Here is a 15,570-nt window from a genome sequence, read left to right on the forward strand (position 1 = left end):
ACATCAGTCTTAACATTGACTCATGACATGAGGATGGGTTGGTGGCATTATAGCAAGGATTAAACTGTGAAGACAGCTGATTTCTAGGTCTTCAGACCTTCACCCTCTCAGTAATTGGCATTTCTAGCAATCTCTCCCATCACCCCCACCTCCCCTGTAACGTAGCTTCTCTGGTCACCTGTTCATGAGTCTTTCAGTTCATTGAAGGGTCAGGCACTGGGCTGCAAACTGACGTGCTCGGTGTAATCTGGAACCCCTTCTGTGCGTAACGCCCCACTTTCTCGGGTGCAGGACAGAGATAAGTAGCTTCTGGACAAATAGGTAGGAGCGGGGCTGGGCGGGCGCGTCAGTTTAAGATGAGAGAGCGGTTTCCACAGTACTCACTGCACAGTAGAGCTCGGTAAGTGTCTCTTGTTGTTGTTGTTGTTGTTAATTAAGAAGCGTTGAGGCAGGAAGCGGTGCCCCGAGGCAGCTCCCGTCCAAGATTTGGCGCCCGCTTCGTGCCACGTGAAGCGAGCCAAGCTGCCCGGACTGGCAGGCCCGGAGAGGAGGGCCCGGAGCCGCGGCGTGGGGCGGGTTTCACTTCTGCCAGGGAGACCTCGATCTTTCTCCCTGAAATGAAAGGGAACTTGCGGAGGAGAAGCGAGAGTTGCCATCTGCGGGAAAGCCCCATTTCCCCTGGGGCTCCGTGCCAGCCCCCGGGCCCGGGAATCCCTCCCTGTGTGGGCATTTGGGCTTCCCAGCTTGAAGCCATCACCCTTATGAGATGCGTCCCTGGGGGGCTGGAGCCACAGTGCCGAGGGGGGGGGGGCACTTGCTTTGCCCGAAGTTGACTCAGAGTGACCCCGGAGCCCAGAGCCGGGACTGAGCCCTGAGCCCTGCCTAGCGTGGCCCAGAAACCAGCATGTCACGCATCCTGGCTTTCTCTGTGCACACAGTGGAATGGAATAAATGGCTCAAAATGAATAAATCTGTTGTCCTAAATACGTAAGTCGTTGTTCAAGGTAAACAAATTTGCTTTTGTGTTGGGGTCACACCCCTGAGTGCTTAGGGCTGACTCCTGGCTGTGCACTTTGTGGCCATGCCCAGCGCGTTCAGTTTCTCCTAACTCTGTAATCAGGAATTACTCCTGGTGGGCTCAGGGGCTCGTATGGGGTCTTGGGGATTGAGCCTGGACTGGTCACATGGAAGCACTACCTGCTTTACTGTATCTCTGTGTCCTCCCACCCCCCCTTCCCAAGTTTTAAAAAAGTTGGGGCCACACCTGGTGGTGCTCAGGGTATATACCTAGCTCTGTGCGCAGTCTCTCTCTGTCACTCTTGGTGGTGCTTGGGGGATTGTGGGTGGTCCCAGGCTTCAGACCCAGGTAGGCTGCGTGCAAGGCAAGCCCTGCAGTGTACCTCCGACCCTTGTCGAACATTTTAATTGAAAGGGAAAAATTGTTTTTGGGTTACACTCTGCAGTCTTCAGTGTTTACTCCTGGCTCTGCACTCAGGAATCACTCCTGGCGGTTCTCAGGGGACCATCTGGGGTGCTGAAGAGTGAACCCAGGTTCGCCCTTTGCACGCCACACGCCCTTCCCGCTGTCCTGTTGCTCTGGTCCTTACTGAAACGTTTTAGAGAGTGGATATTTAAAGGCAGCCCTTGGTTGGTTCCGCCCAGGGATGCCCGATGAAAGCAGAGAACCAGCTTCCAAGTTGAGAAAAAACCTGCCCAGGGTTTTGTCACTGCCTAGCGTATTGACCCGAGATTCTGCAAACTGAATGAACCTCACTACTTTGGCCAAAATGTTTACAACCTGCACAAAGCAGGAAATGAGGGAGGGGTGGTTAGAAAGTGGGAGGGAGGGGTTCGAGCCCCAGCATCCCATGTGGTCCTCAGACCACCCGCCAGGAGTGGTTCCTGAGTGCGGAGCCAGGAGTAACCCCTGAGCATAGCAGGGTGTGACCCTAAAAAAGCAAAAAAAAAAAAAAAACAGGAGGGGGAAGTAAGTGAAAGCTCACCTTCTGTGGGAGATCTTAGGTTTTTGTTGGTTTGTTTTTTATGTGACTCCTGGGATTGCCCCCAGGGCTTCCAGGACGGGAGCCCCAGGGCAGGCCCACGAGGGTCTTTTTTTTTTTTATAATTTATTTATTTTTAATTAGAGAATCACCGTGAGGGTACAGTTACAGATTTATACACTTTTGTGCTTATACTTCCCTCATACAAAGTTTGGAACCCATCCCTTCACCAGTGCCCATTCTCCACCACCGTAAACCCAGCATCCCTCCCACCCTCCCCAATCCCATCTCCCCCCCACCCCACCCTGCCACTGTGGCAGGGCATTCCCTTCTGTTCTCTCTCTCTAATTAGCTGTTGTGGTTTGCAATAAAGGTGTTGAGTGGCCGCTGTGCTCAGTCTCTAGCCCTCATTCAGCCCGCAACTCCCTTCCCCCACATGGCCTTCGACTACAATGTAGTTGGTGATCGCTTCTCTGAGTTGCCCTTTCCCCGGAATGTGAGGGTCTTTAAAGCTCTTAAAGGGCCATTTCTGACTTGTTCCCTTGTTGGTTCCCACAGTGGCGCTCCCGGGGCAGAATGGGCCGTCCCACAGTCATCCAGGCTCAAGTACCGGCAGTTGTTCAACAGCCACGACAAGACCATGAGCGGACACCTGACAGGTACTGCCCACCCGGAAGGGAGAGGGCCGCCACCGCCCGCCCGCTGTTTTTCACCTGAAGCAGCCTGGCCCTGGAAATAGTGCCAGTGCTTGGGGAGGGACAGAGAGCAGATGACGGTCCCCGTCACAACCCCCCAGACAGCTGGACTGTCACTCATTTACCTGAAGGATGAAGTGCTGAGGAAGGGGTCACCGTGCAGAGAGAGCCCCAAGGAGGATGTGTAACTTAATGTTCCTACTCTCCTGTTTTTCTTTTGCATGGTCAGTGGGGTGTGTGTTTGTGTGTGTGTGTGTGTGTGTGTGTGTGTGTTGCTGCAGTGTGTGCCTTTTGCATCACAGTCTGTGTTTGTGTGTGTGTGTGTTGCTGCAGTGTGTGCCTTTTGCATCACAGTCTGTGTTTGTGTGTGTGTGTGTGTGTGTGTGTGTGTGTGTGCGCACCCGCGCACATTTCCCCAAATTTTAAAGCACTGTTATTTTCCCTCTTACTAACAGTAGAGTGATGGAGAGATGCTACGGCGGGTAGGGCACTTACTTGCCTTGCGCTCAGCTAACCTGGTTTTGATCCCTGGCACCCCGTATGCTCCCCCAAGCCAGGAGTGTTCCCCGAGGTCAGAGCCAGGAGTGAGCCTTGAGCACAGCCAGGTGTGTCACCCCCCAATAAAAGAACCAACCCCAAAAATAATAATACTTATTACAAAGAGTATTGCAATGCTCCAAACCCACCATCAAGATCAGTGTCCCCAGGTCCCTCCCACCTCAGCCCGCCTCCTTAGCACACTCATTTGGGGGGCTTCGGGGGGCTTCGGCCATGCTGCTTGGCTTATGGGTTACTCCTGCCTCTGCCGCTTGTCTCTCCGACTCTGCTGCTTGTCTCTCTGGCCCAGTAAGTTCGTTATTTTCAAATGGCGACTCTTGGAGTTTGGGTCCCCTACTCCCAATAGCGTGTCTGTCCATGGTTTGCATAGACTCAGTACCTCACGCTGTCCACCACTGAGGTGTCTGTCACTGTCAGTCCGCCAGTGTCCTTAAGCCTCCCATCTGCCTCAGCTCCCTCCCAACCGCTCACCTCTCCCCCCCCCCCCGCCCCCGCCTTTTTTTTTTTTTGTGGTGGGTGTGAGCATTTGTTTCACTGAGCTGGGAAGCATTTCACACTTGCACCTCATCTTCCTTCCTGAATCTGCTGGAGTTGTTCTCAGCCTCGAACGGGGCGTCCTTGGTACCCCGACAGCCAGCCGAAGCAGAGGCATTTGCCATGGAGACTTTTGGGGGGGCTTGGACCACACTCCATACAGAATGAGGGTCACTCCTGGTTCAGTGCTCAGAGGGTGCTCAGGGGACCATGGGGCTACCAGGGCTTGAACCAAGGACTCCTGAGTGCCGAGCGCGTGCTCTAGCCCTCGGAGCCGTCTCTCCCACCCCACCCGGTGAGTTTTTAGATTCCAGCTTCCGCTAGCTCCTGGCTTTATTTCGGGATAGCTGTTCTCCCCCCTATGATGCTCTCGCACCAGTTGGAGGAGAATCTAGGTCATTCTCACGCTCCTCTTTTCACTATTTACTTTTCCATGTAAGTAGCTCTCAGAGCTGGCCGAGTTCTGGCCCGCCCGCTGGCGGCTCCCTAGCGCCAGGAGCCCGGCCACTCGGAGCAAATGTCCGTCGCCAAGTGCTCTTGGCAGTTAGATTCCTGGGGACTGTGTCACCTGCCTCTTTGGGAGGCCAGTGAATTCTGGTCCCCTCTGCGAGGGCTGCCAGTGGGCGTGGGTGGCTGGTGGGACATTTCCTAAGCTTGGGATGGACCCCACTGACACAGGAGGGCCAGTCAGTCGGGAAGGACGGTTGGGAGGAAGAGTCTGGGGTTTGGAAAGTGTCCCCATGTCCTCCCAGTGACAGTCATGTCTGCGGGGTCATAGGAAGGGGTTTGTATAGAGAAAGAGAATAGGGGAGCCCGTTTTGGTTGATGTATTTTGGGGGTGGGGGCGGGGCACACCCCACAGTGCTCGGTCCTCACTCCTGGCTCTGTGCTCAGGGATCGGTCCTGGTGGTGGGGCTCGGGGGCCCTGGGGGGTGCCGGGGATCGAACGCGGGTCGGCTGTGTGTGTGCAAGGCAACTCCCTCCCCTCTGTGCTATCGCTCCAGCCCTGAAGCCTATTTTTCGGAAGGGTGGGCTAGGACTCGAGGGTGGGTGCCAGGGGACTCTAAATTCACCAGGGCCTGTCCCCCGAGGCCCACTTCCGCGGAGTTGTTGGTAAAGATTTCAGATAAGGGTTCTGCACTTAGCCTTCAGGATGAGATAAGGGGGTGTGGGGGAGGGGGGAGGGGGACACCTTGCACTGCTAGGAGGAATTCCTGAGTGCTGAGCCCAGAGTAACCCCTGACCACTGCTGGGTGTGGCCCCCAAAGAAAAGATAAGGGGGGACATTCTCAGCATTCCCGGCTCTCCCTGACCAGCTGCTTTCCTGGCTTCTGATACTGACTGACGCCTCGTTTCCGAGGCCGGTTTCAGGAGGAGCCCCTAGGAGTGCCCGTCCACGGGGAGACTGGTCTGCCCACGCTCTGTGATCCTGCTTGGTTTTAGCCGAGGCCTCTGCTTTTTTTGGGTGGAGGTCACACCCAGCATTGCACAGGGGTTACTCCTGGCTCATGCACTCAGGAATTACTCCCGGCGATGCTCGGGGGACCCTATGGGATGCTCGGAATCAAACCCGGGTCGGCTTCGTGCAAGGCAAATGCCCTCCCCGCTGTGTGATCACTCCAGCCCCATAGCCGAGGCCTCTGGGTCAGTGGGCGCCCCTGTGACAGACAGCGCGCACAGGAGCTGCCGTCTCGCTCTGCTGTTGGGGTAGGGCACCCCACCTGCTTCTCCCCCCACCCCCGCTTCCCTACCCAGACCTGGGCCCGTAGTCGAGTGTTGGCGTCTTGAGGCCCGTCTGTCCCCACCGGGTTTCCTTACAAGCCTGTGCTCCACACCTGGCCCCCGGCCCCGAACACAGGCGTCCGTGCCCCGGCCCTGGGCTCCCAGCGCCCACGAGTGCGCCCTTGGCCTCTGCGCGTGCCGGCCTGGTTTCCCCTCAGCTCCTTGAGTGTTTCGAGGCCTTGTCTGAGGCCCTCGCAGGAGACCCCTCTGCACACACCGTGTCGGGACAGTCAGGCCAGAAGCGTTGCAGGGGCACCGCTGTAGTCAGTGGCGCCCCCCTAGAGGCCGGGGCCTGTACTTGGCACAGCCAGGCCAGCAGGGCCCTCTGGGGCAAGGCTGTGAGTCACTTCCCTCCTTGAAGACACTTCTTCTAGGGAGTGGAAGTCACGTGTCCTTGGGGACACCCTCCCCTCCTGCCCGGCTGGCCATCTGCATTTATTGTGACACTTTTTACTGGAAGTCAGCAAAATAGTCTCCTCTCCTCTCCCCCCCCCCGCATCCCCCCCCACTTCACCTCCTTTTCCCTCCCCTCTCCTCTCCTTCCCTCCCCTTCTCCTCCTCTCGCCTCTTCATTATATTCTAGGGACCCGAGAGAGAGAACAGGTGAAAGTGCTCACCTTGCGTATAGCCAGTCCCAACGTGGGTCCCAGTCACACTGCCTGTGGTCCCCCCGAGCGCTGCCAGGGGTAAGCCCTGAGTTCCTTTGGAGTGGCCCCCAAGCAGACAACCTAAGATTGTGGTTCAGATGGTCTGTGGTGCTGGGGACCCAGCCCAGGGCCTCGCCTGTGCACAGCAAACGCCCCTCTTTGCTTCTCTCCATCTGGCCGCGCTTGCTGGAGCGATGAGAGAGCAGTGATCGGAGGGAGCACAGTGACTCTCCTTATTGCGGTCCACGCCGGCACCCCCGGAACCACCCCCAGGGAGATTGTTGGATTCTTAGATGCTCCCCACATGTCTGCACACATGCAGAGCCGCACATCCAAAAGGCATGTGTGGGCCCGAGAGGTTGTCTGGGGTGAGGCATTTCCCTTGCCTGCTACTGGCCCGGTTCCATCCCTGACGCTGCCTCAGGTCCCCTAAGCACTGTCAGGAGTCATCCCTGAGCACAGAGCCAGGGGTCATTTCCGGGTACCTCAGGGGTGGCCCCAAGCCCCCTCCCCAAAACGTTCCATCACAGGGAATGTGTGCCTGTGTTCACCCACAGTTAGAATGATGAAGAACATTCTGGACCAACCCAGGGCTGGAGGCCAGCCTTGGCCTTCTCTCTGGCATTGCCTGGATCAGAACCCAGAACAGATCTTCAGAGGTCCAGTGGGGCAAAAACACACCCACTTCTCTCTCTCTCTCTCTCTTCTCTCTTCTCTCTTCACTCTCTCTTTTCTCTCTCTCCTCTCTCTCTTCTCTCTCTCTCTCACTCTCTCTTCTCCTCTCTTCTCTCTTCGCTCTCTCTTTTCCTCTCCTCTCTCTCTCTTCTCTCTCTCTCTCTTCTCTCTCTCCCTTCTCTCTGTCTCTTCTCTCTCTCTTCTCTCTCTCTCCCTTCTCTCTTTTAGGCACTGCCTTTTGGAAAATAAGCAGATCAAAGCCAGGCCATCTCGTCCCTGCCCCAGGCATGATCTCTTTCCATTCCTTGGCCTCTCTGCCCCACCCCACCGGGCCACACCCCAGAGGCAGTGCTGGAAATGACACTCATTTGTCTTCCTCCCTGACATGTGTTTGTTTAAACACCCGCCCGCTCCTGTTCCTCAGATCTTCTCTGCTCTCCAAGACGGGTTTCGTGCCAGAAGCAGAGATATTCCTGAGGATGTAAAACAGACTGATTTGGAAAGGGGAGTCCATGTTCCCGGAATTCTTGGTGCTCGCGTAGGAAACCCCTGTGACGTTAACCCCTGGGGAACCTTGAGCACGTCATTTTTGTGCTGGTTTTGGGGGCTCAGGGTTTACTCCTGGCTTGGTGCTCAGAGACCGTTCCTGGCAGTGCTCGATGTCTATAATCGAACCAGGGCTGGCCACAGGTAAGGCCAGCACTTTGACCTCTCGACCATCCTCTGGCCCACCCTGTCATTTCATTTCCACAAAATGCAGAGGTTGGATGTAATTGGGAGGTCTCCGGACCTTCTCTCCTGCAGCAAGCAGTGACAAAGGCAGAATAATTACTACTTTGGTAATAAAACCTCCCTGGCCAGGGTCATCTCCACCAAAGGGCAGATTTGGTTGTTACTATTTTTCTTTTTTCTCTTCTTCCAGTTTTGTTTTTGGGCCATCTGGGGCATTGCTCAGAGCTTACTCCTGGCTCTACACTCAGGAACTCGGGGGACCCTCTAGGATGCTAGGGATCGAACCTGGGTCTGCTGCATGCAAGGCAAGCGCCCTTCTGCTGTGCTATTGCTCCCTGAAGGGCAGATTTGAAAGCAAAAGCGTTTCTCAGTCTTTCATATGCTCCGTCAGTCTGCTTTCGCTTTTTTTTTTTTAACCCAGTGTTTTCTGCTACTTACCTTTTCCTTGGGGTCGTGTTTCCTGGCATGAGAGAAACGTTCATGACATCAGAGAAAGAGGGCTGGTGCCAGGGCTGTTTCCAAGACATGGACGGGTTGTTTCTTCATCTCTGCATTTTCCCCTCCCGGTTTTTGTTTAGGCCCCCAAGCAAGAACTATCCTTATGCAATCAAGTCTACCGCAGGCTCAGCTGGCTTCAATATGGTAAGGCGGGCTTGTGGCGAGTGGGAACTTTCTCTCCGAGATTGGCACGGCCTCGTGAGTCTTCGTGATTGTTTGTTAATGAATTGGATGTTGATAGGACTATTTGTCACTGATGTGAACACATGGCAAATGCTTCCTTGGCCACCGGTTGTGATTGCTTGTCGTCCCCCCCGCCCCCCCACCCCTTCGGCATCTGGGAAAATACAGAAGCCCACAGATGTGAATGTGATGACTCCTAGAACATTCTTAACACGGTTTCTGTGGTTCTTCCTGCCCAGTCCTGCCTTTCCTGTCCTCCTTCCCAGCCATGGGCACTCACATCTCACACATGGTATGATTCTCATCTGCAAATATTGCAGCTTTTATCTCCCAAAGAGACGGGGCCCCCTCCCCCCACCCTACATGCCGGTCCAACATGTCACTCACTCCACCTGAAACGGTTCACCAGTGACCCGCTCACCAGGTTAACAGAGAGGCCTGGGCTCAGAGCTTTTCTGTTGATGCTTTCAAGTCAGGACCGAAATCTTACTTGGAGACAATTGCTCACTGGAATTTAAGTCTCCTTGAGCCTACAAATTCTCTCTCCTTTTGTCCTCAGCTTACTCACAAAACCAGTTCACTTGTCCTATACTTGTTTCCTTTCTCCTCCGCTTCCCCCACCCACCCACCCACTGTTTTTTTCTCCTTTGTGGTGCCAGAGATTGAATCCAGGCCCTTCACAGTCCAGGCATACGCCCTCCTGCTCAGCCCCTGACCCTGTCCTGGAGTTTCTGGCACTGGAACCTTTTATTTTCTTTCCTTTTTTTTGGCGGGTTTGGGGGAAGTGCCCTACCCTGAAGAACTCGGGCTGTTCCCAGGTCTGTGCTCAGGAGTAACCTGTGGTCATTCTCAGGGGGCCATCTTTGGTGCCCGGGATCTAACCAGGATGGGACTTTAAACCCCGGACAAGTTCTCAGACCCTTATACTGTAACTTGGGGAGGGCCCAGGGGCACTCCCAACTATTCCCGGGGCTTACCTCCTGGCTCAGCACTCAGTGTCACTCAGTACCACTCCTGGTGGTCCTGGGCGGGGAGGCTGTGAGGGATGCCCGGCGCCCTGCCCGCTGGGCTACCCCTCCAGCCCTGCACATTGTCACTGTGTGCCTGGGGCAGCGGCTCTTTTGGTATGCACCATTCCGCAGCCTCATTACCGCTGACATTTCAGATCCTAGTCATTCTCAGTTGTAGGGATCTGCCCTGTGCATGGTAGTTGGTACCGTGGCTGCCTGGTGTCCCCCCCCACCCCCCGCCAGCTGCCAGTAGCACAACCCCTACCCAGGGGTGTCCCGGGGGCCCCAAACCAATCTTCCCTGGTGGAGAACCACACTCATCAGGCTGGGTGGATCCTTCTGTCCTCAGGAGACCCGTGTCTGTCTCCTGCGATGGTTTTCACTAGCTCTGGACAGACAGGCTGCATTCTTTATTGTGTCTGATGCCAAAACCGCAACTGGCACCTAAGCATGAGCCATTGATTTTTTTTAGGGGGGTGGGGGATTGAGGCCACACCCGGCTCTGCTCATGGTGGCTTACTCCTGGCCCTGTGCTCTGCACGCAGGAATCCCTCCTCGGGGTGCTTGGGCAGGGGGCGTATGGGTTGCTGGGGTTCAAACTCGGGTTGGCTGCTTGTAGGGTAAGCGCCCAACCCGTCGTGCTATCCACGTTTTTGTTTCGTTTTGTCTGGGACCACACCTGGTGGTGCTCAGTGTTGCAAGGCAAGTGCCCTGCCCGCTGTGCTCTCACTTCGGCCTTCGGTGCCAATTTTTAGATAAATAATTCCGTATCAGGAGGCCAGCCTAATTAACTGCCAGCCAGCCTGCCACACTGCTGGGTGCTAGGGACATGCTTCAGAGGGCCCGGCACTACTGCGACAGAGCCAGGCTTAAAGAGGCCTGGAGGGCAAGGTGCTGGCCTTGCATGAGGTCGACCTGGGTTCTATCTCTGGGGTCCCCCGAGCCCGCTAAGAGTGATCCCTGAGCACAGAGCAAGGAGCCGACTCTGAGCACAGCTGGGTGTAGCCTCCGAACAAAATAAAATTGTCACTTCAAACAGGCACACTACCCACTATACTACGGCTCTGCCCCCTGCCCTTTTTAGTCAAGGAAGTTGCATTGTCAAAAAAAAAAAAAAAAAAGCTCCCCACACACACACAAAATAAATCCCACCGTACACGGTCACACTCAGGCGTGCTCAGTGGCTGCTGACCCGCTGTCATGATCAAAGAGCGTGTGGCAGAGACTGCCCCTCGAAGCTGGAGTGTTTGCCCTCTGACCCAGCCGAGCACGGGGTCGAAAGGCGCCTCGGTCACGAGACACGTTTCCCGCGGGGGGGGGGGTTCTCCGCAGAGTTGGTGTCGGCTGAGCATGCAGCCGCGTCCCCACGCCACTCGCCTGTCCCCTTTCGCCTTGGCCAGAGCCGTGTGGAAATAGGCGCTCGGTCTCCTCTGTGAGCCGGGGCCTGGGCGCGGCTACGAGGCCGGCGTCCTCAGGGGAGCCCTGTGCGTGGCGAGCACCGGGTCACGCGGCCCCATTTCCCTGCCCAGGAACCTCTCCGACATCGACCAGGACGGGAAGCTCACGGCCGAAGAGTTCATCCTGGCCATGCACCTCATCGACGTGGCCATGTCGGGCCAGCCGCTGCCCCCTGCCCTGCCCCCAGAATACATCCCGCCTTCCTTCCGGTAAGTGGAGGGGCGGGGGGTGGGGGGGCAACTGTCTCAGGTCCACACTCAATTTTGGCTGTGTGGCATCTTTCGGGGGGGATTTCGGGAGAGTGAGAGGTCAGGCCACACACCGCAGTGCTCAGGAACGGTTTCCTGGCTCTGTGCTCAGGGGTGATCCCTGGCAGTGCTCCGGGGACCATGTGCCGTGCTGGGCAAAGATCCAGGGGGAGCCGGGTTGCAGGACTGTCCCTCTGGCTCGACTGAGTAGCTTCACAGGTGTTTTTCTTTCCTTTTTTTGGGTCACGCCCAGTGGTGCACAGGGGTTACTCCTGGCTCTGCACTCAGGAATTTCCCCTGGCCGTGCTCAGGGGACCATATGGGATGCTGGGATTTGATCCTGGGTCGGCCGCGTGCAAGGCCAACGCCCCCCGCCCCCGCTGTGCTATCGCTCCAGCCCCCACATTCGTTTTTATCCTCTGCCGGAGGCTGAAATATCCCCGAAGGCAAGAAAAACCCTTCTTAGCTAGGTCCTGGGTTAATCCCATTTTGTTCTGTGAGGTGCTTCACACGTGCAGAGTGGCCAAATCAAAGCCTGAGAGAGGGGTGACTTAGCGAACCATCGACATCACAGAAACTCACCCCAGGCTTTAGCCGTGAGTGTGAGACTGTTTGGGCCTGTTGGCAGGAAGCGAAAGATGGAGGTAGGTGTCGAGAGGGGTGAGTTCCGGGTGTCCACTCTCAGTGGAGAGGTAACAAGATGCTGGCCATGCGCAGGTCATGATGGGGCGGTGATCACAGATAATCAGTCTCGTTGGTTTCCAGTACGGTCTTGGGGGTGCTGAGGCGGCCGGCCAGGGTCCAGCAGGGAGAAGCCCCGTCCAGTCCACTGACGGGATGAAAGAAGTACACTTAATTTTTCTGTATGTTTTCTCTTAATTTTCGGGCCACACCTGGCAGTGCCCAGGGGGTTATTCCTGGCTCTCTGCACTCAGTAATCACTCCTGGCGGGGCTTGGGGGACCAGCCAGCAGTGACCCCTGAGCACAGCTGGGTGTGGCCCAAAGCGGAAAAGTAATGAGAAGCAATGCCTTGTTAACAAAGAAGGCCACAGGGGCTGAGCGATAGCACAGCGGGGAGGGCGTTGGCCTTGCACGTGGCTGACTCGGGTTCGATTCCCAGCATCTCACATGGTCCCCCGAGCACCGCCAGGGGTAATTCCTGAGTGCATGAGCCAGGAGTAACCCCTGTGCATCGTCCAGTGTGGAACCCCCCCCCCCAAAATAAAAGGCCACCGCTTTGTCTTTTCTTCCTCGCTGTGACTGCAAATTGCTCTATGATACCGTGCAGGCTTGAACTCCCTTATTTTGGGGTGTGGGGTATGATTTGGGGTTTGGGGGCCACACTCATGGGTGCTGATTCCGTGCTCAGGGCTTGCTTCCAGCGGCGGCCGCGGTGGCGGGGGTGGGCAGGGAGGGGGCCCGGCCCAGTCCCCTTTGACTCCTTTCCCCACTCGCTGCTCAGTGCTCCTCGTGGGAATGTCCCCTTCTGCAGGAGAGTCCGCTCTGGCAGTGGGGTGTCGGTCGTCAGCGCCGGCTCCGTGGACCAGCGGCTGCCGGAGGAGCCTGCGCTGGAGGATGAACAGCAGCAGCTGGAAAAGAAACTGCCGGGTAAGGCGTAGCCCTCGGCTCAGGCTGGGGCGGCCAGACTCCCGGAGGTGCCCCGCGACTTGGCTGTTCCCCTGCCTGCCTATGCCCCCTTTCCTGGGGGAGGAGACGCGTGTGGGGGGCGGGGAGGGGGGGTCCTCCCAGCAGTTGCCCAACTCTGCAGTCCTGCAGGATCGGTCTTGAGGCCTCAGCGCTCGAGCCAGTATCCCTCCCCACCCCCGCGAGCCCCCCACCACGCAGGGCCGAAGGTGGAACCCAGGACGGGGGCTTTGCTCTGCCCTCGCTGTTGGTCATTTCGTCAGTTTCCATATTCTGGGCTTGGGGCCACACCCAGCTGTGCTCAGGGCTCGCTCCTGGCTCTGTGCTCCGAGATCAGACCCTCCTGGCAGGGTTCAGGGGACCCTCTGGGGTGCCAGGGATTGCACCTGGGTGGGCCGTGTGCAAAACAGCTGCCCGCCCCGCTGTGCTCTCTCTCCGGCTCTGAAATCGATGGCTTTTGAAATGGTGTGGTTGCTGTTAGTTGCCAGTCAGGACCTGCCCAGGTCATCTGGGCAGCTGGAACCACGGGCCTGTAACTCTCGATTCCGGAGCCTGGAAACGCCGAGGCACGGGCCTGTCCGATGCTGCCTCCCTGCCCTGTTGCAGACCCCCTGTGCCTTCACCTGGCCTTCCCTGGGGTAGCCAGAGAGAGGGGACGGGCTCTGTTCCTCAGCCCAGAAGCCCAATTGTTTTGTCCTGGGGCTCACACCCTCATGCGCTTTCTTTTCTTCTCACTTGCTGGTGCTCAGGGCTTACTCCTGGCTCTGTGCTCAGAGATCATCCCTGTTGTGCAGTGACCGGGCTCAGTGGCTTGGAAGGCAGCCACCTAACTCTGCGTTGTCTCCCGCTGCCGCATGGCCTCTTCTTTTCCTTGTTCTGGGGCTACTCCTGGCCGTGCCCTGGGCCCCAGGGCCGCCCCTTGGGAGCATTCAAGCACCGTGTAGTACTGGGAACCCAGCCTGCGTCGGCCACCCCTGAGGAAGTGCCCTCCCCGCTGTGCCATTGCTCCAGCCCCAGGCTCGGTCACTCTTCCTGAGAGCTTCCTCTCGCGCTGTCAGACAGGTGGCCAAGTCCGACAGGTGCAGGGTAGAGAGGACGCCCCCAGCTGCATGGGACTGAGGAACGTGCGGCCAGCCGGCCTCAGCCCCCCAAGTGCAGAGCCAGGAGTAGCCCCTGGGCACTGCCGAGTGAGGCCCAGCACCCCACAGATAAGATGCGGAGTCGAGGTGACAGAGGGGCAAGGAAGGAAAGGGGGTGCCAGGCAGAGCTGCCGAGGAAAGACCCCGCTAGAGCTGACACTGGCGAGGGGAGAGGGTGGGGAGCGGCCATCACCTCTGTCCCCCCGGCGGGGGCCTGAGAGACTCTGAACTTGCGTTGAATCCTCCAGTTGCAGGGGCCCAGGAGTCAGTTGAGGGATTAGGGCACTTGCCTGTGGTCGGATCCCTGGCATGACCCAGGCACCCCATAAGGTCCCCCCCCAACACTGCTGGGTGTGGCCCTAAAACCAAAAAGAAACTGCAAACCACAGTGCCCAAAAAAGGGGGGGTGTGGGGGAGTGAGAGGAGGGGAGGAAGGGTGGAGGGAGGGGAGGGGTGGGGTGTCTGCCACAGAGCCAGGCTGGGATGGGGTATGGCAGGAGGGAAACGGGGCATATTGGTGGTGGGAAATGTGCCCTGGTGGAGGGACGGGTGTTGGAAGACTGTATGGCTGAAACCCAGTCATGAACAGCCTTGTAGTTGTGTATCTCACGGTGATTCAATTAAAAAAATTAAAAAGAAAAAAGAATTAGGGCCGGAGTGATAGCACAGCGTACCGGTAGGGCGTTTGCCTTGCACGCGGCCGACCTGGGTCCAACCCCCGGCATCCCATATGGTCCCCTGAGCTCCGCCAGGAGTAATAACTGAGCACAGAGCCAGGAGTAACCCCTGAGCATCGCCGGGTGTGACCCAAAAAGAAAAGAAAAAAAAAAGAATGAAACAACGGAAAGAATCCAGATTTCACGCAGCGCGTCCGCTCCAGGCGCGCGCGCGCGCACCCCGTTGCAGAACCTTCTTCGTGTCTCCGTCCCCCAGTCACCTTCGAGGACAAGAAGCGCGAGAACTTCGAGCGCGGCAACCTGGAGCTGGAGAAGCGGCGGCAGGCGCTCCTGGAGCAGCAGCGCAAGGAGCAGGAGCGCCTGGCGCAGCTCGAGCGCCAGGAGCAGGAGCGCAAGGAGCGCGAGCGCCAGGAGCAGGAGCGCAAGCGGCAGCTGGAGCTGGAGAAGCAGCTGGAGAAGCAGCGTGAGCTGGAGCGCCAGCGCGAGGAGGAGCGGCGGCGGGAGATGGAGCGGCGGGAGGTGAGCTGCCGCGGCGGGGCGGGGTCCGGGGTGCCCCAAGGGCGCTGCGCGCTCGCGTCCCCTGGCGGCGGAGCGGTCGCACCGCAGGTCAGGCGCCCGCCTTGCCCAGGGGGGGCACCTGGGTTCGATCCCCAGCACGGCCAGGCGTGAACCCTGAGCGCAGAGCCTGGAGTAAGGCTGGAACACAGCTCACCGCTGAATGTGGCCCCAGAACAGAAAGGAAGGAGAAAGAATGTCCTTGCCTCGCTTGGCATTTCTCCCCTCCCGACCTGGAACCCTTTGCTCCGAGGGTTCTGTACACTCTGTGTTCATGGCCGTCCACCTACTGTCATTCTTTGATAGCTTTATATAACTTTATATGGTGGAGATTGGGGTTTTTGTTCTTCTGACCCTGTAATGGTATCATAATTGAGTATATTGTTCTCAGCCCCCTCACACCCCACTATTTTTGGTGGGTTTTGCTTATTCTTTTTTGGGGGGGTAGAGGGGTCACACCCAATAATGCCCAGGGGTTACTCCTGGCTCTGACTTAGAATTACTCCTTTCGGTGCTCGGGAACCATATGGGATG

General features: G+C 57.4%; 1 protein-coding gene across 5 annotated transcripts in view; it reads left to right on the forward strand.

Moving 5' to 3' along the window:
- The window catches only part of ITSN1 (intersectin 1), a 214,279-nt gene that overhangs the window by 85,061 nt on the left and 113,648 nt on the right, over positions 1-15,570 (forward strand). For all 5 annotated transcript variants that reach the window (XM_055125812.1, XM_055125811.1, XM_055125810.1 and 2 more), the window contains 5 exons: positions 2,559-2,659; positions 8,202-8,265; positions 10,844-10,981; positions 12,514-12,629; positions 14,738-15,000. In XM_055125812.1, coding sequence (XP_054981787.1) covers positions 2,559-2,659; positions 8,202-8,265; positions 10,844-10,981; positions 12,514-12,629; positions 14,738-15,000 — 682 coding nt within the window. The remainder of the gene's footprint in view (positions 1-2,558; positions 2,660-8,201; positions 8,266-10,843; positions 10,982-12,513; positions 12,630-14,737; positions 15,001-15,570) is intronic.

Source organism: Sorex araneus, chromosome 2, assembly GCF_027595985.1.
Source record: "Sorex araneus isolate mSorAra2 chromosome 2, mSorAra2.pri, whole genome shotgun sequence".
Classification (NCBI taxonomy): domain Eukaryota; kingdom Metazoa; phylum Chordata; class Mammalia; order Eulipotyphla; family Soricidae; genus Sorex; species Sorex araneus.